General features: G+C 38.4%; 1 protein-coding gene across 1 annotated transcript in view; it reads right to left on the bottom strand.

Annotated features, from left to right (window-relative positions):
- GRXCR1 (glutaredoxin and cysteine rich domain containing 1) overlaps positions 1-22,846 on the bottom strand; it is a 137,676-nt gene extending 114,830 nt beyond the window's left edge. The window contains exon 1 of the mRNA XM_003832232.4: positions 21,909-22,846. Coding sequence (XP_003832280.1) covers positions 21,909-22,292 — 384 coding nt within the window. The 5' untranslated portion in view covers positions 22,293-22,846. The remainder of the gene's footprint in view (positions 1-21,908) is intronic.
- Between the last annotated feature and the right edge of the window lie 1,448 nt (positions 22,847-24,294).

Raw genomic sequence — 24,294 nt, 5'->3', positions numbered from 1 at the left:
CTTTGCAAATAGGACCTGAGCCAAGCTACTCTGTTGATTTGTAACAGGATCTAAGACATACCCTGTATCACCACACAACAAAAGTCTTAAATCACCATTTAAGATATAGTTCCAGACTGGGTAGAGATACTAAAAACTACTAAAAAGGAGGAAAAAAAAGAGAGAAAGAGAAAAATATCTTCTCATTAAAGACAATCCTACACACCCTAATTGATTCCAAATCTGTGAAGAAAATGAGCTCTAGGAAAAATAGTCAGTGCAAGTGAAATGAAAATGCTGGTGCAATCTGAAGAAGACTTTGTGTCACATGCCTCTCACATACCACTTCAGATTTTCATGGCCTTGCATCGTTCCCAACCCATTCTTTGCTATGATGACAAGCTGTACATTGGATCAAACCAGATTTAAGTGGGTGCAAGTTAGCAAGGTTTACCGCAGGTTTACCCCGCCTCTTTTACTGCCGCCCAGGGAGTGCCCACTCAACACTGGACTGAGACTAGAGGTTTGTTTCTCTGAACGTAGCAAATTGTATTAGTTCATTCTCATGCTGCTATGAAGAAATCCCCAAGACTGAGTAATTTATAAAGAAAGAGGTTTAATTGACTCACAGTTCCACATGGCTGGGGAACTTACAAGGCCTCAGGAAACTTACAATCATGGCGGAAGACACCTCTTCAGAGGGTGACAGGAGAGAAAATGAGAGTCAAGCAAAGGGAGAAGCCCCTTATAAAACCATCAGATCACATTAGAACTCACTCACTATCATGAGAACAGCATGGGGGAAACTGCCCCCATGATTCAATTATCTCCACCTGGTCCCAGTTTTGACACATGGGGATTATTATATATGCTGCCAAAGCAAGCACAACACATGGGGATTATTACAATTCAAGGTGAGAGTTGGGTGGGGACAAAGACCCAAACCATATCATTACAACCCTAACCCCTCCCAGATCTCATGTCCTCACATTTAAAAACACAATCCTGCCCTTCCAACAGTCCCCTAAAGTCTTAACTCATTCCAACATTAACTCAAAAGTCCAAGTCCAAAGTCCCATCAGAGATAAAGCAAGTCCCTTTCACCTATGAGCCTGTAAAATCAAAAGCAAGTTAGTTACTTCCCAGATACAATGAAGGTACAGGTGTTGGGTAAATACAGCCACTCCAAATGGGAGAAATTGGCCAAAACAAAGGGGCTGCAGCCCCCATGCAAGTTCAAAATTCAATAGGGCAGTTATTAAACCTTAAAGTTCCAAAATGATCTTCTTTGACTCCATGTCTCACATCCAGATCATGCTGATGCAAGAGGTGGGCTCCCATGGCCTTGGGCAGCTCCACCCCTGTGGCTTTGCAGGATACAGCCCCCCTCCCAGCTGCTTTCATAGGCTGGTGTTGAGTGTTTCCGCTTTTCCAGGTGCAGGGTGTACGATGTCGGTGGATCTATCATTCTAGGGATTGGAGGATGGTGGCCGTCTTCTCACAGCTCCACTAGGCAGTGCCCCAGTGGGGACTTCTGTGGGGGCTCCCACCCCACATTTCCCTTCCACACTGCCCTAGCAGAGGTTCTCCTTGAGGGCTCTGCACCTGTAGCAAACTTCTGCCTAGAAATCCAGGCATTTTCATATATCCTCTGAAATCTAGGTGGAGATTCCCAAACCTCAATTCTTGATGTCTGTGCACCTTCAGGCCCAACACCACATGTAAGCCACCAAGACTTGGGGCTTTCATCCTCTGAAGCAATGGTGTGAGCTATACATTGACCCCTCACTGGAGCTGAAGCAGCTGGGATGCAGGGCACAATGTCCTGAGGCTGTATAGAGAAGGGGGGGCCCTGGGCTCAGCCCACAAAACCAATTTTCCCTCCTAGGTTTCTGCACCTGTGATGGGACAGGCTGCCATGAAGGTCTCTGACATGCCCTTGTGATATTTTCCCCATTGGCTTGGTGATTAACATTCAGGCTTTTGGTTACTTATGCAAATTTCTGCAGAAGGCTTGAATTGCTCCCCAGAAAATGGGTTTTTCTTTTCTATCTCTTCATCAGGCTGCAAATTTTCTAAACTTTCATGCTCCAATTCCTCTTGAATGCTTTGCCACTTAGAAATTTCTTCTGCCAGATAACCTAAATCTAAATCATTTCTCTTTAGTTCAAAGTTCCACAGATCTCTAGAGCACATGCAAAATGCTGCCAGTCTCGTTGCTAAAGCATAGCGAGGTCACCTTTGCTCCAGTTCCCAAGAAGTTTCTCATCTCCATCTGAGACCCCCCTCAGCCTGGACTTCATTGTCAATATCACTATCAGCATTTTGGTCAAAACCATTCAACAAGTCTCTAAGAAGTTCCAAACTTTCCTACATCTTCTTGTCTTCTTCTGAGCCCTCCAAAGTGTTCCAACCTGTTCCTGTTACTCAGTTCCAAAGACGCTTCCACTTTTTTTGGTATCTTTACAGCAGTGCCCCACTCCTGGTACTGATTTATTGTATTAGTTAAGTCTTGCCCTGCTGTGAAGAAATACCTGAGACTGGGTAATTTATAAAGAAAACAGGTTTAATTGACTCACAGTTCTGCATGGCTGGAGAGGCCTCAGGAAACTTACAATGGTGGTGGAAGACACCTCTTCATAGGGCAGCAGGACAGAGAATGAGTGCCAAGTGAAAAGGGAAACCCCTCTTCACTTATAAAACCCCCTTATAAAACCATCAGATCTTATTAGAACTCACTCACTATCACGAGACACTAGGGGGGAAACTGCTCCCATGATTCAATTATCTACATGTGTCCCACCCTTGACACATGGGGATTATTGCAATTCGAGGTGCAATTTAGGTGGGGACATAGAGCCAAACCATAACACTAATGATTTAAAATTTTTCCTCACTAAAGTGATGAGATTTATATTTCATATCACTAGGATCAGCACTTTAGTTTCCCAATGTCCCAATACTTTTTATAAGATAATAAGGGCAAAGTATAGAAAATGTTGCAATCTCTGCACATACATGAATATATAAAGGTCTTGTCACTGCTGAAACTAAACTATTGACTAATGAACAGAACTCCAAACCTGGCATATGAAAATTGTTCAGGGCTATCATTTAAATATGAAGTAAGAAACTTCCTGTACACATGAGCTGTGCTAGTTTACATGCAATGAGCATTGACTTCCTCCCATGGTTGTTTTACTTCTATAAAGGGTTCAAGTTCACATACTTCTTTGAACATTTCCAAATGTATTGAAAGCAAATCACAATGTGTCAATATAAAAAATGAAGCATGAATTCCACCAGATTATCTTCAGGTCCTTTTCAATACTAAGTCTTTGTAATTCTATGGAAACAAATACGATTTTAAATAAACATGCAGTGGTTTCTTCCTAACCTACAAACTGCTCTCCTTCAATGCATCTTACACATTTATGCCAGATAATCTCCTCAAATCCCCATGACTCTTGTTTAAATACCCATTTTTTGAACATTTTTATCAAAACAAGACACTGGATAATGAAAGGAGCTCTGATAACTATACCTGGACAATTGACAATCATTAAATCTCAATTTTCCAGGGAAAACCAAGATATACATTCACCCTATCTTTGTTTGCTCTTGTTACTGGCTCACTTTTTGAATCCTCACTAAGAATTCAAAACAGCTTTCCAATTTTATCATCTCCCATCATTTTCCCACATAAACCCTCTGCTGCAAGTAAACTAATCCCCTCACTGGCTCTTAAACATACCTTATGTTTCTGCTAAAAGACTAACTTCCGCATTTTTAATGTAAGTTATATCATATGTAACAGAAGTGTTATATGCCAGGTACTGCTCTAATCTATATACATGTGTTAATGAATTTAATCCTCACACTAACCACATGAATTAGTTATAACTACTAGCATCAATTTACAGATGAGGTAACTAGATTTTGCCCAAGATTTCACAGCTAATGGGTGTACATGATCTAGAAGTTTGAGCCTAGGGATTTTTCTTTCCCCATAGTCACTGCTGTAAATCACTACACATACTGTTTAATTAAAGTCCTATCTGCTGCTTGGAAACCTAGTTGCCCTTCTATCACCAGAAAATCTCAGAATCCTCTGATATCAGAGAATATATATTTTCTGCTACTTATTTTCCTGTTCCCCCATACTATCTTGCAATATTTCATATTGCAGTGTATTTCCCCCTCTTTTATTCTTATTCATCGTTTGATACGTTTGTGTCTTATCTCTATTGAATTCTTGACAGCAGAAGTTGTATGTTCATTAGTACTGATTTTTTGTTTTATTTTATACAGTTTTGTTGCTATTGCTTTTTTGATTATATGTATTAGAGTATATTTGGAAACCTAGTAAACTTCTTTCAAAATATATTCATGCTTCAATTGCTTTGGAATGGCCTAAAATTAGATTGGATTTTCCTTTTTTGTAATATACCAGCTTAGCCATCCATTGCATATCAGAATGTATTCATTCATTTAGTCCACAGGTATTTACGGAACATTTATGATGTAGCCAAGCACTACGCTAGGCACTCAGGATATGAAAATAAAAAATACAGTCCCTCACAGACATGTGGGGAAGCTGGGTAGTAAACAGATTTCTGTGTTAGAGTTACAGTATGTTGTAATAAGGGCTTTTGTAGAGCTATAATATGGGTGTTATAAGAGCTATAGAGGACTTAACACTAAGAGGAGAACCATGGAAACTTCCAGCAAAGAGTCACATCTGGAGTTAGTCTAAAAGATTAAACCAACCAAGAGAAAAAAAGTGGCAGCATTTCAAGAATCAAAATCAGCATGCACTCCCCTTCCAAAAAGAATCAGACAATATAAAATAGCAAAGTACGTTTAGGATACCTGTATTGGTATATATGTGCTGTAAGGGAGAGTGTGTCCAGGGATAAGACTGGAGGAGTCAGAATGGAAAATCAAGGACAGCTTATATGCCACGTGGGTCAGCTGCATCTTTTGTTCCATCTCACACCCTCCAGGCCTCATGCTGAATTCCAGCCACAGCTTCAATAAACAGTTTTGTGTGCAGTTTGTACTAATAGAAACTTGCTGAGAGCCTATGACCTGAATCATTTATTTTCTATCCTGTGCTTTTTCTGACTCCTCCATGGGGCATTCACGGAAGCCCACTCAGCATATGTAGCCCAGGAGTATAAGTGGATAGATCTCTTGGGGCAGCTCTTTAGAAAAATGAGAGAAAGTCCATAAATGCATCTCCCTGTTGTTGCTGGGTGGTGTAGATTCTGAAAGTCATTCTAAATATTCCTCAGAAGGCCCCGGAGAGATCCAGGATCAAATCCATGTGGTTCATAGCAGTAATCAATACACATTGTGTTATGTTTAGGCTTTGTGTCCCCACCCAAATCTCATCTTGAATTGTATTCACCAGTTGTTGAGGGAGGAACCTGATGGGAGGTGATTGGATCTTGGGGGTGGTTTCCCCCATGCCGTTCTGATGATAGTGAGTTCTCATGAGATCTGATGATTTTAAGTGTTTGGCAAGTTCCTCCTTCACACTCTTCCCTCTCGTCTGCTGCCATGTAAGATGTACTTGCTTCTCCTTCTGCTGTGATTGTAAGTTTTCTGAGGCCTCCCCAGCCATGTGGAACTATGAGTCAATTAAACCTCTTTCCTTTGTAAATTACCCAGTCTCGGGGAGTATCTTTATAGCAGTGTGAGAACAGACTAATACACATCTGTATTGGCTTTTCCTCCTTCCCTCTTGAAAATGCCTTCATCCCTCCCTCCTGCCAAGTCTTTATTCACACTTGGCTTTTGAGAGGGACTCAGGCTAATACACCATATTAAGAAGTTTGATTTTATGTATAAATGCTACAGAGAAACATGGTTTGTTTTTAGCAGGGGAGTAACATGATCAGAGTTACAATTGGATGATGAACAGATTAGCTGAGGGCAAGACTGGAGGCTGGAAAAGAAAATAGGAAGAGTTTCTCCATATTTCATACTGCAACATAGACGTAAAGTTACTAACCAGGAGGTAAATGGATTTTTTAATGAGAAAATAACAATAATGACCCTAAAAATTGGCTAACCAGATGGCACTTTCTGATTGCATTTTAGAAAAAGGAAAATGTGCAGGGACGAGCTCTGGCTCCAGGATACATTATTAAATATGTAGAGTTTGTTTTGTGTTTTGTTTGTGTTTTCTGTTTGTTTTGTTCCTTTTTCTTTTTTGATATTGTCCTTAGAAACTTTCTAGTATCCCCACTTCCAGAGATGTGCGGGTAAACTAACTTCGGGGTATGGGGGAGCCGTAATTTGTAGTCTTCGCTAATTTTTATGACATATAAAACTGCCACCAAGGCCCATTTCAAACTGTCAAGGGTTTAATATCTTATTTTCTGTATGGTAGACAAATCTGACAGCAATAATTTAAGCATGGCTTAAGAATTACCCTGTATGGCAGATGCACCTGCAGCAATAACTTAAGAAATGAGCGTTGCCACATAGAGGTTACCGGGGAAAGGGTGCTAAGTGAAGATGCTATATAAAGCGCTTGCTTTTTACAAGCAGTTGTGATTCTCCTGTTCATCTCACAACCACTGGGGCATCCCCGCATGTAAGTCCTCAATAAACCCTATGTCTTGTTTGCTGGCTCTGGATCTCTTCGTAGGCTTCTTGAACCTGGTGCCATCTCCACTGGACTCAGTAGGGTTTGGGCACAACATGTGCCAAATTTCTTCATATTTAACACTCCTCTCTCCAGCACACCACTGCCAATTCCCACAGGCAAGGGCCCTGGCTACTCAGAATCCCTGGCAACCAATATTCTCCTTTCTCATTTCTATCAAAATGTGTCTGCCTTTCATTGCCTGTATTCATGCAATGTGTTCAGACATCCCAGTCTCCTAAATTGTGATCCTTTCTCCGCTCACCACCATTCCTTGTTGTCTCCAGATAATCTAATTTTGTGTTAACACCATGTAGTAGATGTTTTGATGCGCATCCCCCAACCCTCTTCAGGTTTTAGAATCCATTTATATATAGGCATAGAAGATTACTTGTTTTGAGTAGAACTAACAAATAGAAGGACTTTGCAATAGCTGCAGGCTTAAATACAAGAAAATATGAAGCTTACCGCACACAATTCTGCAAATCAGATGTCACTAAAGTTCTCTGTGGTAAAGAAGGTCACCATTTGGAGTCTCTGGCCACTTCAACCAAAAAGTCACAGCACCAACTCTTAGGGTTCTGGATCAAGCCCAGGCAAGATGCAGGAGATAGCTACACAGTATTTAAAAGCAGCTTCTGGCATGACCTTGGCCCTGGTAGAAACTCAGCATCTACTCTACCAGACCGTTACAACTACCTGTCAGTACCATAACATGTATACCGTCATACTCACAAGGTCAGGCAGGTATAGCAGCAATTCAGTGTAAAATAAAGGTGGCTTATCTAAGCTCAGGCTCAAGCAGGTTCAGAGAGCTCAAGTGAGCAATACAAACAGGAAGGAACACTGGCCCTGCCAGGCATCATGCCATGCAGACCTGCCACCTGCTAGAGCTTTAGAGTAGCATCTCGAAGGTGTGGCTGATGCATCAGTTCAGGAGATGACCCCCCTGTAGGAAGGCAGCATCACTCTTCAGGATGCCACTTATACCTAAACCAGTGGTTATTATGTGGTGCTACATTGCCAATGGCTAGAATTCATGGATCCAGGAACCAATGGGAAGCTGTAGGAGCATATTCACCATTACTCCCAGTCACTCACATGGAGGATTGTGATTTTCTCTGCAATGTTAGGCATTCAGAGTCCAAGTCCTTGATCCCAGAACGGAGCTTTTCCCCCAAGCAATGCAGTAAGAGTTCCACTAAACTTAAAGTTATAGCTGACATCTAGTCACTTTGGGCTCATCATGATAGTAATCTAGATAGCCTAAAAATCAGTAAAATACCGGCAAGGTTAACTGACCATGACTGTCATGAGGAAGTAGAACTGCTACTACATATAAGGAGCAGGGAGAAATATGTTTGTTTGGCACTCAGGGCCTCTCTTGGTATTCGTGGGTCTAGCAGTGAGTCAGCAAGTACAGCAGCTACTTCCTGAGAAGGACATAATGTTCAGAGCTCAGACTCTACAGGGCCTGAAAATACAGGGCAACCATGTGAGCCACCTAATTGAGTAGAAGTGCTAGCTAAGAGGAGAGGTGTCTAAAATGGATAGTGGAAGATTATCAGCTATCATTTCAAAGCCAACGGCAGTGTGGGAACTGTAATTTATCCCACTAACTCTCCCATTAACTGTGACAAGGCTGTGCTTGGATGCAATAAACTTAATGGGAGGAAGCAGATACATCTGAAGAGTGCAAGAGGTGAACTGCGGTGAATGTTCCCAGACCCCTTCGTAATGCTGGCTGATGCACCCCCCAGCTACTGAAATATTGGCTTCTAAAAGCTCACAGCCAGTGGCCAAAGACAGGTGAGGCCAAATACATGCTACAATTTGTATTCCAGACCATCTCCAGCGTCTGGGCTGGCGCTGGCTTCTAGCCAAGATGACTACCTTGTTTCGCTTTCTTCCCTGCCTAACCTGCTTCCTTAATGCCCTTTCTTCTGAGATCCTCCCTTAATAAATCACTTTTTACAAGAATCCAATTTCAGTTTCTGCTTCTAAGGAACTCAATTTAACACGAAGGAGATCTCTCAAGTGTGGAAATAGGGAAAATAATAAAAAGAATTTCACATGGCAGATCAAAATGAAAGCCAAAATATTCGGGGACAAATGTTTTTTCATTGTCCTTTAAATTACTTTGGTTTGTTGTCAGTTTATCTCATGTAAAATACATTAATATTTACCTTGTAAATTTGCCATGAGGATTAAAGAAACAGTATTATAAGAGAGGCACCTGCGATAATTTCCATCACATGTAGGCATTCAATGAAGGGTTGCTTGTATTGCTAATACTACTAGTATCCTCTTAAATAGTTCAAAAATAAAAACAAGCTTGCTGGTGACCAATAAAATCAGGAAAGCTGGAGCTGCATTGCTGAAAGGCTTGCTGAGAGTGGGTCTGCCCTGCTCTGCATGCAGAGAGCTTTTCTAACATTATTCTCCTCAGATGTGAAATGAGTTCCAGCTCACTAACTGTGGAGCCCCTGAGGTGACTGGCATCCCAGGCAACGAGTAAAGGAAAGAGCTGTGGGAATGACTGCTGTGGCTCTGTAGTCACTGTGTTTTATACTTTATTTTGCTTTTGATGTAATGGAGCAAGCAGCAGAGAAAAATAAAGCCAAGTGCTCTGTGGTGGGAAGTTTCTTTCTGTTTTAGACTGCCCAGCTTGGGTGAACAATGGTGCACATCTTTTTAAAACTGGACAGCATCTTACTATACAGAGAATAGATGACTACTAGAGATAATGATAGGTAAAATAGATAAACACTATACTAACACTTTTACTGCTGTTAATGAAAAACTGCTCACCAGCCCTATTGTCTTTTGAGGTATCCAAAGTTGTCGTGTTAGAATAATTAAACCCAAAAGGTGAAAAGCTGTGAACCTGAGAAAATATGGATTTAAAAAAAATAGAAAGATTAAAATCCTCAAGGACAGGCAGAAAAAATGTACACAGTTCATGAAATGAGATTACTATAAAACGCTTTTGTCATTCAGAAGCATGACTCAATGTGAGCCAAATTACATACAAGAAAAATTAATATCATAGCAAAATTCCTGGATAATGGTGTGGCAGGCACTGTTGCTTGTTTGTTCATCAGCTATTTCCAACCCCATCCTCCCATGCTATCTTCTACCTAGGAGGCAATGCCAGATACATTCCTGCCCTCTTACAATGACAAGGAACGATCACATGAAACGTAAGAGACTAAATGTAACAGAATGCATCGGTAATTTTCTGGAATTTTCTTTTCCTTTCTGATAAAAGAGGCACACCTGTAAGGAATGTTTTCTTTTGCCACACTCCCTTTCAGTTTTGACTCTGGTCTGGCTGTAAGCTATGGCATCCATTTTGAATCCATGAGAGGACATCAACCAACAAGCCAAGAATGACCAGGCAGAACAACGGGAAACGTCTGGGTCCTTTATCATATATAAAGCCACGAAAAAAACTCAGCAACAGCCTTAAATGATGTAATAAATGTCTGCACAATTTCAGCCATGTCTAGCAGTCCACCGTGTGGCTCATAGCAGAAGGCATTCCATAGAGATACAAATAATTCCTTGCATTGGCATGGAAAGGTATTAAAAATCAATCCAGGCAATTACTAAAGAAGAGATTGATTCTGTCTCTACCCAGAAGACGCAAGCAAGGCTTTCAGGATGACAGGTGTTACCAAGGAATACTCAGACACAAGGCGTGTGGGTGGCTGGCTGAGTTCACAGGTATAGAGCCAACTGCAGCAGAGCCAGGCTGGCAAACATTTGGCCAAATAGACACGGAAGTTAATACTAGGGAATCCAAGGCAAAGGCCTAGGTAGGGGCCAAAGCCAAGACAGGATCTCCAAGAGAGGAATTGGCCACAAGACAACAGGTTTGTGTGGCAGGGGCGGAGCCAAGTTTGGAGGCAGCAGCTAAGATTTTTCAAAGTGAAGTGATTTCTGCCAAAAACTCTTGTGGTACCAAGATGCCTTTTACGGAGTGGCCCAGGACTTCCCACACAGCCTTAATTTTAAAAATGTTATCTGAGAGGAACAGAATCTCTATAAAATTTATAGAATTGGGTCAGATGTCCCACCTCTGTTCCTTAATAAGCTCTTGAGTTCTTGCCATATGTTACAGTAACTATGTGTTTTGTGTATCTCATAAGAAAGAATTAGATTCTCTGAGGACTGAAATCATGCTTTTTTCATCTTTGCACCCTCAATGACTAGCGGAATACTTAATAGTACTTGATTTACAATTTGTTTGAAGAAGGATAATAAAAATGATAGTATTTATTGAGTACTTATAAGGTACCAGGCATCGAGAAACATGCTTTATACACAATAACTCATTCATTTCATAGAAATAGTCACAACCGTTATCCCCATTTGACCAATAAAGAAACTAAGATTTATAGAAGATAAGTACATTTTCCCACATTAAACAACTAGGAAAAGTTAGACTGCATCTGAAACCAGGTCATCTCCCTCCAGAGAATAATGCTCCTATGTCTAAATGGAGAGAAAGCGAGCACGGTAATTATTTAAGACACTACTGGGGAATAAGGTATTTTTCTCTTCTTTCTCTCACAAAGAAAAGGGGGGCTTTGATTTCTAGAACTTAGGTTTTCTCTTGCTCCTAAGAATAATTGATAGAAGAATGTTTTCAAGTGTCTAGACATAAAGGCAATGAAGGTAAGTAGTCCCAAGAGTTGGAAGGAGTGAAAGTTGGGCATCTTATGTGAAGGGCTTTGGGCACTGCCTGCAGCATCAGTGTAGCACATGGACTGAAGGAGTAGCAATGAAGATGGACACCAGAATCCATGGACCAAAATCATCTCTAGACATTCTGGCCCCTTGTGAACGCATATATCTTGCTGATCACAATGTGTGGGGAAAGAATCCTGAATGATGTCTAGTACAGAACTCCCTGTCCATTCCTACATGGAGGATGCAAGAGCCACTTTTAATCTGCTTTAGAAACATCAAGGCGAATTATGTTCCCTGAAATAGTTGGTTGTGTATCATATTTAAACCTCCAGCAGAAAGGAGGTAAGGAGAGAGGAAAAGACTCTTATGCAGGATGGGTAGGCAGCTACTTAATTTCTAGCACAGGCTTTGGGTCTGTTTCAGTTCTCATAAGCTCTCACCACCAAGGCCTTTTGGGAGGGGCAAGTATAATTTCATCTCCAGAAATTCTTCATGGAAATATAAAAAATATTCCCTGGAAAAAAATCAGCTTGTAATTGAGTAGCTGAAGCAGGAAACATTGGCCTTGGAAAATGCTGAAGCAAGCGCAAATTTAGGGGAAAAAAAGAAAAATGGGAAGGGGCATATATAAATGTATGAAAAGGGAAATTCCATAATTAGAGGAAGAGCCTTGAAAGCTGTGATTAAGAATATCTATCCCAGCACTCTGGGAGGCCAAGGCAGGCGGATCACGAGGTCTGGAGATCAAGACCAACCTGGCTAACACGGTGAAACCCCGTTTCTACTAAAAAATACAAAAAATTAGCCTGGCGTGGTGGTGGGTGCCTGTAGTCCCAGCTACTTGGGAGGCTGAGGCAGGAGAATGGCATGAACCGAGCTTGCAGTGAGCCGAGATCATGCCACTGCACTCCAGCCTGGGTGAGAGACTCCGTCTAAAAAATAAAAAATTATCTACAAAGCTGTGGCCCAAATTTTTTATTTGGTTTTCTGTGTAGTTAGAAAGAGAGGTGGCATCCTTAGTAAGGATCATTGGTTTATTTGTGTTTTCTTTGTAGTAGATTTTCTAATATTATTTTAAATAAAACATGTGTAAAACTGTACTATAAAGCCAGCTGTTTAAAGCACCAGGCACTGAGAGAGGCAGATCTTCAGCCTTCTGGCTCCAGTTGTAGCCTCTGGGTTTCACATGAAGCCTCCTGAGTTCTAGAAGCCCAGTGCTGGATTATTGATTCAATTGATTCAATAATGTTTATACTCTGACAACAAGCTACACGCTTCTCTGAGATCATAGTTATTTCCCTCAGACTATAGGAATTAAGATGACCCCTTGGGGACAAATGACTCCTTTTCTGAGAAAAGTTTCTGGCACTACAAGAATAATGTGTTAGAGTCATTCTTCATTTTTCTTCAACTTTTATTTTAAGTTCAGGGGTACATGTGCAGGATGTGCAGGTTTGCTGCATAGGTAAATATGTGCCATGGTGGTTTGCTGCACAGATCATCCCATCACCTAGGTGTTAAATCCAGCATCTATTATCTATTCTTCCTGAAGCTCTCCCTCCCACCACTCCACCCCTGAAATGCCCCAGTGTGTGTTGTTCCCCCAAAATGTGTTCATGTGTTGTCATCATTCAGCTCCTCATTCCATTATGAAGATACATGCACACGTATGTTCATTGCAGCACTATTCACAATAGCAAAGACATGGAATCTATCTAAATGCCCATCAATGATAGACTGGATAAAGAAAATGTGGTACATATACACCATGGAATACTATGCAGCCATCAAAATAACTGAGATCATATCCTTTGCAGGGACATGGATGGAGTTGGAAGCCATTATCCTCAGCAAATTAATGCAGTAACAGGGTCACTGTTATAGAAACTGATAAGAGGACACCCTGGAGTCCTCTGAGGCTGATGTGTTCTGCATCACAACCACTCTCACATCATTTGTCTTTCTCTTCTTTCCATAAAACCACTAGTTTAACTTTATTGATTTATAATATTTACTAAACCAAACATTTGTTGCTTCATTAGGGGTGCTTAATTTTCTCTTAATTCATTTCTTTTGACTCACTTGGTGTTATTCTATACTGACAATTTGCCATGATCAACACTGTGTTATATTTACTCAGTAAGGTATATAATAATAAGATACAACTAGATTCAAGACCAGAGTCCAAAAAGATTTTAAATGCCTGGACTAACATAATAAAATTAAATTATATTGAATGTAGCATCATATACATAACTACAGAAAGGAAACCCACAAAACAGCATTATAATGTTTCCACAGGAAAGGTATCTAAGAGGGCAAGCCCAACAATGCAAACCCATTTCAAGACTTTGATTGTGCCATATTTATTACCATCCTTTCAGCCAAAGGAAGTCACACGGTCAAGACTGAAGCCAAGGGCTGTGGAAATACACTCTACCCCCTGGTGGCCATGGCAAAAGTATGTCAATGTATGATACTACCACAGGGAACTAGGAAAAAATGAAGCCAATGATTTAGTCTACAACAAGGCCTCAGTCTTTTCATGTGCAAAATAAGCTTAATACCAAGTATAGAAGGCAGAATAATAGCTACCCATGTCCTAATCTCTACAATCTATGAATATATTTCTTTACACAGCAAAAGGCACTTTGCAGACATGATTGCATTAAGCGTCTTGAGATAGGAAGATTATCCCAGACTGGATAGGCCCAACATAATCATGAAGATCTTTATATGGGAAAAAGGAGGGCAATAGAGTTAGAGAAGATGTAATAGTGGAAGCAGAAGTCAGAAGGATGCAGGGCCACAAGCCAAGGAATGTGGACAGCCTTTGGAAGCTGAGAAATGCAGGAAATGAATTCTGCCGTAAAGCCTCCAGAGAGGAAGCAGCACTGCCAAAACTTTGATTTTGGTCCCATTACAATCATTTCAGGCTTCTGACCTCCATAACTGTGAAGAGATAGATTTGCGCTGATTTAAGGCTCTAAGTTTGTAGTGATTTGATTTGTTTCAGCAGCAATAGGAAACTAATACACCGGGTGAGTAGTAATTGTTGTTCAGTCTCTTCTGAATATGGATACCGCAGGCTTTATTTTTCACATAACCAGCATGATTAATGTGGATGCCAATGACCATGTTCTTGATTTCTGGGAGAAATCATGAGTCTTGGGTCCTTAAAGAGGGGATATTTACTTGGGACAGTTTAGAAGCAACAGAACCTTGGAAAACTGGAGGGCATCCCTCCTGCTAGATGCGCCACAAGCATTGTGCATTTGACAGCTGTCAAAGGAAGGTACTCATGAGAGGGCATGTGAACCTGGCTCTTCACCAAAGGTGATACGCAAATAAGAACAGTTGCCCTGTGGCATGGATTAGTTCTGGGACCCTCATGAGCAGAGTTACCCAGTAGCCTCTCCCTGCTGACCCTGCTCTAGACCCTCCCCTCAATCTGTAGACCCCCCACAAGTTCCTGAGGTCACAGACCACCCAGCTCTTGTCCCCTTTTTAACTAAGATGACCCTCGTTAGTCTCCATTCATTTGGTACTCTAAGTTTCCCTATTCTCTTTCCACTGACCTGTAATAACACAATTCCCCAGAGCCTTCTCATCTGACAAAATCTATCTCTAGCAAATCAACACCTTGGTTTTCACTACTGTACCCTCTTTTGGGCTAGTCGAGCTTATACAGAGTTTTAATATAAAAGGGATCTTAAATTTCATATAATTAATTACATAAAAGATACAAAAAAGAAGCAACTAATTATTTCATAGCCTAACTTTGTTATTTAAGAATCAAAAAAAGGGAATACTCCTATTATTTACTTTATTTGCTATGTAAAAGAGTCTATTACTTCACTCCTGATGCAATGTTCTAAGGCATAATTTATCAGCAATTAAATGAGATAATGAATTATTAGAAAAATAAAATTGAGCAAAGATGTCTCAAATCTTTGTTGAGTAGATTTGTGCACGTAAATAAAATGCCCTTAACTGAAAATTTCTGCATGACATCTTATTCTGTTTATAATTTTGTAAATCCCTTCCAGGCAATAATTATTGAAGGACTGATACATTTATATGCTGTGTCAGTGTATAGACTATTAAATGTTTATATTACTTTCATACAAAATTTAAAATACTGGGTTTCAGAGAAAATATCAGCATGAGCAATATCTGCCAGCATGAGCAAGCCAGCAAAAGAACATTTGCCTTGCTCAGCTGTTAAATTGCATTTTTAAGTTTTAGAAACATTAGGTGCTAATTCCTTAATTATGTGGTAATCATGGGCCACCCATAAGCATTCATTAAGCAGTTTCAAGTCATATTGTGGAATCTGTGACTTTGCTCAGCAGGTTGTTCTAAAGCCAGAATTCAGACAGATTCATAGGATTAAGCTCAGGGAATTACCAATGTTCCACAAATTATAATGTCATGATACAAAGATTCTGATGAACCAGGAAAAAATGTGATTTTCCAACTTAGATATTAATTGAACTAACTTTAGAAGGAAAGTTTTAACATGATGAGTAGAACTTGGATAAGTCGGTGCTAATGGTCAGAGTCACTGTTATTCACTTCTAGAGATTTGCAGGATCAAGATAAAAGTCATTATACAGATGAGCCTTCAGTTATTGTCCTTGAGACAGAACTCAACTAGAAAGAAAGCAAGAGCAAGCTAAAGAAAAAGATCCAAAATAAAATGATGGTCTAATAAGAGAAAGACTAAAAGGAGAAAAATATAAGCATTGGCCTGAGGAATGCATAGAGGCTGGTAAACCAACAAGAAAGCAGAAAGAGAGAATCTTCTGGGGATGAAAACAAAATCTTTTGTTTCTGAGTTCCTCCAGGAATTGCTTTACACAATCATTCACAACACACTGCTGGATAGTCCATGAAGGCAGGAATTGGGTTTTAGTCCTCACATTATCTAACATATTTTTTGTCTCATGGTAGATATGCAGTAAATAGTTATTAATGAATGATTGAAAATGATCAAAAGAAAGAATGGAATGAAGCAAGCCAGCAACACTTTGCCATGCAAACTCTAGTCCTGTCCATTATGGGAAATCTCCAAACCCAAAAGAGATGGAGAAGAGGAAAATAACCACTAAGAGGGTTAATTCATTAACTCAAGGAAGAAAATTTATTGAGGTCTTACTCAGTATGTGTGCTAATACCACAAGCAAGAGCCAAGGATGGTATGTGCAAGGTGGTCACAGGACTCTAAGTTCTATCAGTTTACAATTCTTTAATTGTGCATAAATATCAGTAGTACCAACTCATCTTTGCTGCTTTTTCTTTCCTGCTTTTTACATAAGTCACTTAATCTCGCATCATTTGGAATTGTATCAAAAATCCTAGAGCTTCTTTATCTACCTCTTAATATCTAAAAAGATAATATTTCCATTAATACATGATAGTCTTGACAGAACACTACATAAGAATTTCTCAGGATACATAACATTTTAAATCCTATAAATTAATGTTTCTGTCAGAGAAGAAGCTCAGATCATAATTAATTGATAATTAATTGATTAATAGTAATATACCTCACAGGGTTGTTGTAAGGAATAAATATCAATGCACATAAATAATGTCAACAGTGTCTAATATTCAATAAGTACTTAATGCTAATTATTTTCCCAGAGTGGTCCAAATGAACCACTGGGACTAAGGAGTCATCAAGAATATCACCTTGTTTTTACTGAACTATTATTCTATTATCAGAGTTTGATTCAGTGAACCAGAGATGCATAATAAATACTGCTAGAAAGGTGTGTTAACACTGCCCATCCTGAGATAGTGAACCACTGTAAGCACCAGTATACTTGAGGTAAACAAGTCATCCTCTTTCAGTGTCAATCCTTGCAACCTCATGACACTTTAATCAAATGATGTTATAGAAATGATATAAACCTTTTAAAAATACAATTCAAAGCTGAATTGAAGCTATTTAACTCTGCAGAAAAAAAAACCTTTTCTAGATGAAGATCAAATGTTCAATAAATGATAAATTGTAAAACCTGCTAACCAAATGTTGAAATTTCAAAAGGCCAGATTATATAATAACATGATATGTTTAGTCTTATTACATGATACATTTGGTCTTCATGTTTGTTATCATGACATTTCAAAACATAAAGTTGGGAGTTTATGCATATAGTATAACAATTTTGAAAACTGTGAAAGCCAAAACAGCAAAGGGCAGAGTTCTTGCGTTACTAGCTTTGGGCCAGAGACTGGATTTCTCTCACACTTAGTTATCTAAAAACAGACATCATAATAATAATAATAGTAATAACTTTTCTGTTCACTTTACAAACTTTTGGGCACAATTAATTACAATAATATATGTGAAATCCCTGTGTAAAATGCAAAATAACATTTTATTCCTCATTACTGAAAAATTTTAGAAAAATTTTTTACTTTCTTTAAAAATTAGCCATTGTTACTTCATGCTAAAGAAATTACAAAATCACCACACAGCTGATACCCCTCAGTAGCCAGTTGACATCATTAAATTTGAGATATACTTTGTTCTTAGCAGCAAAATATTTCCAAAATCTCTCAGAATGAGTCCTTAGGTTTTTCCACAAACATACTGGTTTTTCCACAAACATACTACTTTTATTTCATTTGTCTTGAAATATTAGAATGCTTATAAATACAATCACACTAACCAGAAATATGCATGTACATACATAGACGGAGGTTATATGTTTAATTTGAGTTCTTAGAAAGGAAATGCCAAATTATAGTATGTGTTGTAATTATTTTCCTTCTTTGCTCCTATTTATCTCTAATACAGAAATTTTAAATTTGGAGAAGGAAAGGGAATTAAAATTATGGAAATTACAGTACAATATTCTAACAGTTTATTCACACAGTTTGAGGATAAGGTCAAGAAAAAAATCGCTGTCTGAAATGTAATCTCATAAGAATAAATTAGCAAAAATAAGCAGCCTTAATTATCTGCATCATTGACCCACTCTAAGAGAATTTGGAAATATTTTGCTGCTAACAGCAAAGTATATCTCAAATCCAATCATGTCAACTGTGTACTGAGAGGTATGAGCTATATGTTGATTTTATAATTTGCTTAGCATGAAGAAACAATGGCTAATTTTTAAAGAAAGTAAATATATTTTTTAAAATTTTCCAGTAATGAGGAATAAACTTACGTATCTAGATAGAGATATTCTAAGAGCAGAATTTCTGAAAGAGTGTTAAAAAGAGACCAACTACATCAGAGTGTCCTGGTAAGATTTCTGGACCTGTTCTCAAATTAACTGATAAATTTGAATATTCATGGAAAACATGGCTGTCGGGATAACCTTTATTCATCTTTGGCTCAGAAAAATCTTTCTGATAATCTAACCTGATCAAAAGAATGAATAACAAGTCATTGCATATCTCATTCATTTTCTTTATTAAATATTGAAGAGATAAGGAACATTAATATTTTTATTTACCCTTGGGAACTGGATGAATTTCCCTTTGATACTCTAGGTCAATGATTCTCAAGCCTTAGTGCATATAAGAATAACCTAAAGAACTTCTAGTAAACGCCTATTTCCAGGCCACAGTCATGGCTAGATTCTAGGTTTTCAGATTTCCAAATTGGCCTCTCTCGAGCTCTGTATTCTTGTTATCTCTGGGAGAGTTGGCAAATTCAACCACCTGGAGCTGAAGCGCCATAATCTAGAACAGCTAGAGACATTTTGCTTCACCATTAACCACTCTCTACAACGCCCACCTGAGCAGCCAGGTGGCCTTCTGCTTTTTGCCTCCTGGTTCATCACTACCTTTAACAACCTTGATTAATTTTGCACATCATCAAATACCCAGTATTATATAAGGTAAACTAATTGACCAATAAAATGGAAATTCATTCTGCTATTCCTTTAATAGACAACTTTCTAGGTAAGTGCTGCTACAAAGTAAAAATATTTTAAGGCAAAAATTGCAATGACTTTTTTCTGTGCAGTTGAAATTTTTGCAGGACATATACCAATGTTTTATGAGACAGGGATAAAAGAGTGGGAAACTAATACAGAAGAGGCAAGTGATTGACAGGGTCTTTGAAATATTTTATTTATATTTAGGGTTTTCTTTCATGTTTAAGGTTAAGTGCTTTAAGGTTTTAAAACTTCAAACAAAAAGAAAAGCCTCACTGTTTCTTCAATCACAGTTCCTTGCTTCAATAAGATTGGCTGTGCATTGAAACCTTAATCAAATATCCAAGATACCGACTGCTCACTTTTTCCTCCCTGAGGGAGATTACTAAATTACATCCAGTCAAGTTTACCGCTTACTTTGCAAGGGATATGGAAAATATATAGGGGGAAAAGTCATATCTGGTAAAGGGTATAGGAATAACTGAATATAACTTCTGCTTCTAGCCCCTGGGGCTTCTCTGTGGGATGCCTATGGGAATATACACTATCACCCTAAGACATATGCCTAAGATGTACATTACCCCAAATGACATACACATCCCTTAAAAAGTGTGGCAAGCATCCAAATCAGATCTCTACATAATGTTGAGTAGGGTGTATTGCACAACTTTAAGGGGTACCATTCATGCAGACAATGGGGAATGGAGCTCCTTGGGCAATAATGCAACTAGCAGCCCTGATCCAAGTGTAGCCACTCCTTTAACTTATGTTTTGTCCTGGAGATACCAGAGAACATTCACACAATTAAGATGCTGCTGATGACAATGAAACTAAAGATAATGACCAAAATTTGTGAATGCCTACAATAGGCTGATGACTTTGCCAACATTATAAAGAAAGGACCAGATTGGTGGGCAGTTGGGAGGGATAGATCTGATTAAGTACCAAAGACCTTGAAGGACCTCTGCTAATAATCTTTATTGCTCTTCATTGCTCTAAAACAGGGAATACATGGAATGGGGCTAAATTATTAGAAAAAGGCAGTTTTATTGCTTTTTTCTCAAAATGGGGCTATGGAACTATGCATAGAAAAATATGCAGGTAAATATTGTAAACTAATCTAGTGTTAAAATTTTGATTTTGGAATTTCTTCTATTTCTTTTTTGTGAGTTTAAAGCACTGTCAGAGTAAACACATAGGGAGAAGAAAGTTTTTCTCTTGTAGGTTTTAAAGGCTTAAGATATTTACTCATAAACAATAAATTTGGGAGGAGATTTGAATAAACAGATGCAAATCAAAGTACTAAAACTTTTAGTTTTGTAAACAACCCTCCAAATCATAAGGCAATTCAAATAATGACAAACTAAGTTAATCATAATGAATGCAAACATTTTAAAACTTCATTGTTGCAAAAAATCTTGGTCTACTCCTTAGCAATAATAATTTCTGCATTTGGTGAAACTTGGTGGCCACTAAGATTGCCATAACCTAATAATCACATCTCTATAAACTGAAACAAGATTGTTTCCAACCTGGTAGAACACAACATCAGTTTCTGATTTTCAGTCTCCAACCTCACCCCAATATGTAAAATTCTTTACCGGTAAGTGCCATATATTAAAAAGAACCTTTGCTGTCGACTGTTTTTATCCTGTAACAAAAACTAATTTTTTAAATCCTCCTGATATTTTCAAATACTTTCTTTGAAATAAAAAATATTTAAGTACTTTCACTGAAATCCTCTCTCTTCACCACTCACACATTCTAATATAATATAGGGACATTGAATCATCACAAGAGATCATTTTATTTAAAAATTGAGAATATAAAAAGGAATTACAATGAAAAATATTGGCTACCTTAATGATAGCAATCATAAATTCCATTCCTGACATAATGATATCTGTTTTTAACAAAAAAACAAATCACTTTACCAATGCTTTCAAAAACTTGTTAACATTAGATCATTGGCAAAAGCCCCAATACCTGAATAATATATTTCTATATTACTCTGCAGAATCTATCACATTGAAAGTAATAAATGTTAAAAATTATTATACAAAATCTGGATCTCAGTCTGTACATTTATAGAGGAGTAATTTTTTCAAGCATCATCCTAGAATTTTTATGGGCAACTTAATAGAGAAATTGATATTGAGTGAAGCCTGCAACCTCCTCAGGAATGGGATGAAGTCAAAGTTAGTCTTTATTGCTGGACAACCTTCCAATTGAACCCAACCTCGCTGAATTCATGCACTCAACATTTTCTGGTGTAAATATCTACACGAGTAATGATAAATGCTACACTGGTATTTCAACGATAATAAACCAGAATTTAACTTTTAATCTTTGCTCAAATGCTTTCAACAGCATAGTTTCATCTTTTTCCTTAGCAAAGAAGTAGACATGTTATATTAGTCATCACACACTGGAAGGAAAAAAAGACCACTTATGTGTTAGAAATTTGGCTTTGAGAACTCAGTCTATTTTCCCAAGCACAATGATCCAGTTTTTAATTGATAGCTGTTAGGACAGTATCTTAGGTGGAGGAGCGTCTCATGAAGCATGTAGGAGTTGCAAATAAGAGAGGCTTGCTTTAACTGGAGAACTGAGAGGTGTTCAGATGGTGAGTTAGGAAAAAAGAGCAGGAGAAGGAAACAGCAATGACTTACCTGTAATACTTTGGTCAAATTGTTAAATAGAGCCTGGCCAGCACTCACTTTGTATTTGACGCCTCTGACTGTGCCATTTTTGCTTAAAATGTTGACTCTTCTTGTACCAAAACCCTTCTCACTGGCAGCCCTTGCTAACACCAGCAAGCTATCCTGGTCATTCTCATTCTCATCACCTTCTGATTCTATGTGGCCATTCTGCTGTCCATCAGAATCACTTAGTCCATCTATCCCACAGATACTGGCACATTCAGAATCCAGAGAGCCTGACGGTTGCCCATCTTCATACACTTCCTTCAGAACTCGCCCACTGTGAGAGGACGCGATCCGAAACCGGACTTTCCGTGGCCTGTCACTTTCTGGCTTCATCTCCCTTTTAAGCATGGTCACCTCCACCCATATGAACAGTTTATAGCATTCTGGATCCGTTGTTACTGCACTAGTCCACTTGCCAGATAGCAATATCAGAGCCAATTCTAGTGATGGCAGCACTCCTGTGAAACTAACATAGAAAGGAAAGAAGATTCCCAAGGACTTACAGTGTGTCTCTGCTATTAATAATAAATGTGTGTGTGTGTGCTATGGTTACCTTTAAACTAAAACCCGCAAAATGATCTCAGCCTTTAAATATTAAATAGCCATGGTGGACTCTTTAACAGGACAAGTGCAAGAAAGTGGCATGCAGCGAATCTGAAAATATGTATGGGGAAAGCAAATGAAAGGCTTGAACTTTGAAGCCAATGGTGGGCATTGAAAAGGACCTGAGCAGTGGACATGTCTCTACTATTCATTGTCCAAACCAGAGGTTAGAGGTAAAATGTGGAACCAAGTTTGTAGGAAAAGAGAAGTCACAGTTTTCTCACAGGACTTATTTCTTCTTTAAAGGGCAGTGAACACGCTGCATGCTGCATGCCTGCATAGAGCTATTACTATTAGTTCTTATTAAATCATCAGTTAGATTTCATCTACATTGCATAAGATGAATGTCCAACTTACATCTATCTTTACCAAGCTAAAGAATAGCTTGGTAACAAAAATGCTATCTTTTAGCTTTTTTGAAAAGGAGAACTTTTGCTTTGTTGCTTTCCCCCTTCTGCTAGTAGAAAACGTTGTTCTCTTTGACAGAGAAAAGGTTTCAGAAAGAAAACATATGCAACAGTAAGGGAAGAATGGAAAAACCCTCCAGGCTAGCCAGATCAGCCAAAGCAATCCAGGTAATCAGCATTGATAAATATTATATCCAAATCACCCATGCATAGAGAAAGTTCCTCCTCATGCTGTGCTCAGTGTATTTTCTATCACTTTGGCAAGCACCTAAGGAACCTGTTACGATATATAAGGTTATATTGAAATGTACACTATAGTGAGTTCCCCAAGCTGTCTGCACCTCCTGAGGGAGGAAAGCAGCTTGCCTGCATAAAGTACCACATGTTTTTAATTTTTATAGTTTTGGTCTCATTATGAACTTAATTTACATTTATTTTAGAAAATTCAGAAAATAATAGCAAGAAGTTGAAAATAAAATCATGAAAAATCTCACTAGAGATGATAATAATTTTGTGTATTTTCTTCCAGTGTATAATGACAGAGATGCTCCATGGCTCACAAAACCAGATTGCCCAGACTCTTGAATTTAAGGGAAAAGGGAACAAGTGCCTAGCTTTTGACAATGATTGTGAGCAAAAGTGATGCATCATTTATGCACCAAGGCAATTGAGACAGAGCCTGCCCTGTCTGCTATTTTTCTTCCTGCCTCAACTGCTAGCTGCATGGCCCCAGAGCAATCTGGAAGCACTACACTGAGCTTGTCAGAGTTACAGAGAAATTAACAACCACGACCACCCTGCATTAGATGATGTCATGGGAAAAAATAAGCCTTTATTGTGTTAAGCAATGAAGATTGAAATTTAAGAGTTGTTTGTTAGAGCAGATATCATTACTGAATCTGATTAATATGCTCTCATATATAAAAACATATTGCATTTATTTAGTATCTTGGTTTTTTCAGTCAACTTTATAACATGAATCATTTCCCATACCATTATTTCTGAAAAACATAAATTTAATGTATGTATTAAAAACCCTCCTGATAGCCATGTTGTATTTTACTTTATTCTTTCTGGATTGCTAGATGTTCATAATTTAAAATGTTTAGTAAAATAATGCCATAATTAATATTCTTGCTTAAAAATCAGTGTACATATATCTGGTTGTTTAGCATAAATTTATTTGGGTAAAATTGATGAGGTAAGAATTTTTACAAATTTAAAGCTCTTGATAAAAATTGTCATTTGCTTTTAAGACAAATTGTATAACTTACACTTCTACTAGTATATGAGTGCCTGTTTTATTGCACTTTTGCCAGTGCCAACACTGAATACAGGCA

This window comes from Pan paniscus, chromosome 3, assembly GCF_029289425.2.
Source record: "Pan paniscus chromosome 3, NHGRI_mPanPan1-v2.0_pri, whole genome shotgun sequence".
Lineage (NCBI taxonomy): Eukaryota > Metazoa > Chordata > Mammalia > Primates > Hominidae > Pan > Pan paniscus.
Note: the sequence above shows the minus strand (reverse complement) of the source record. Positions and strands in the feature narration are given on the sequence as shown.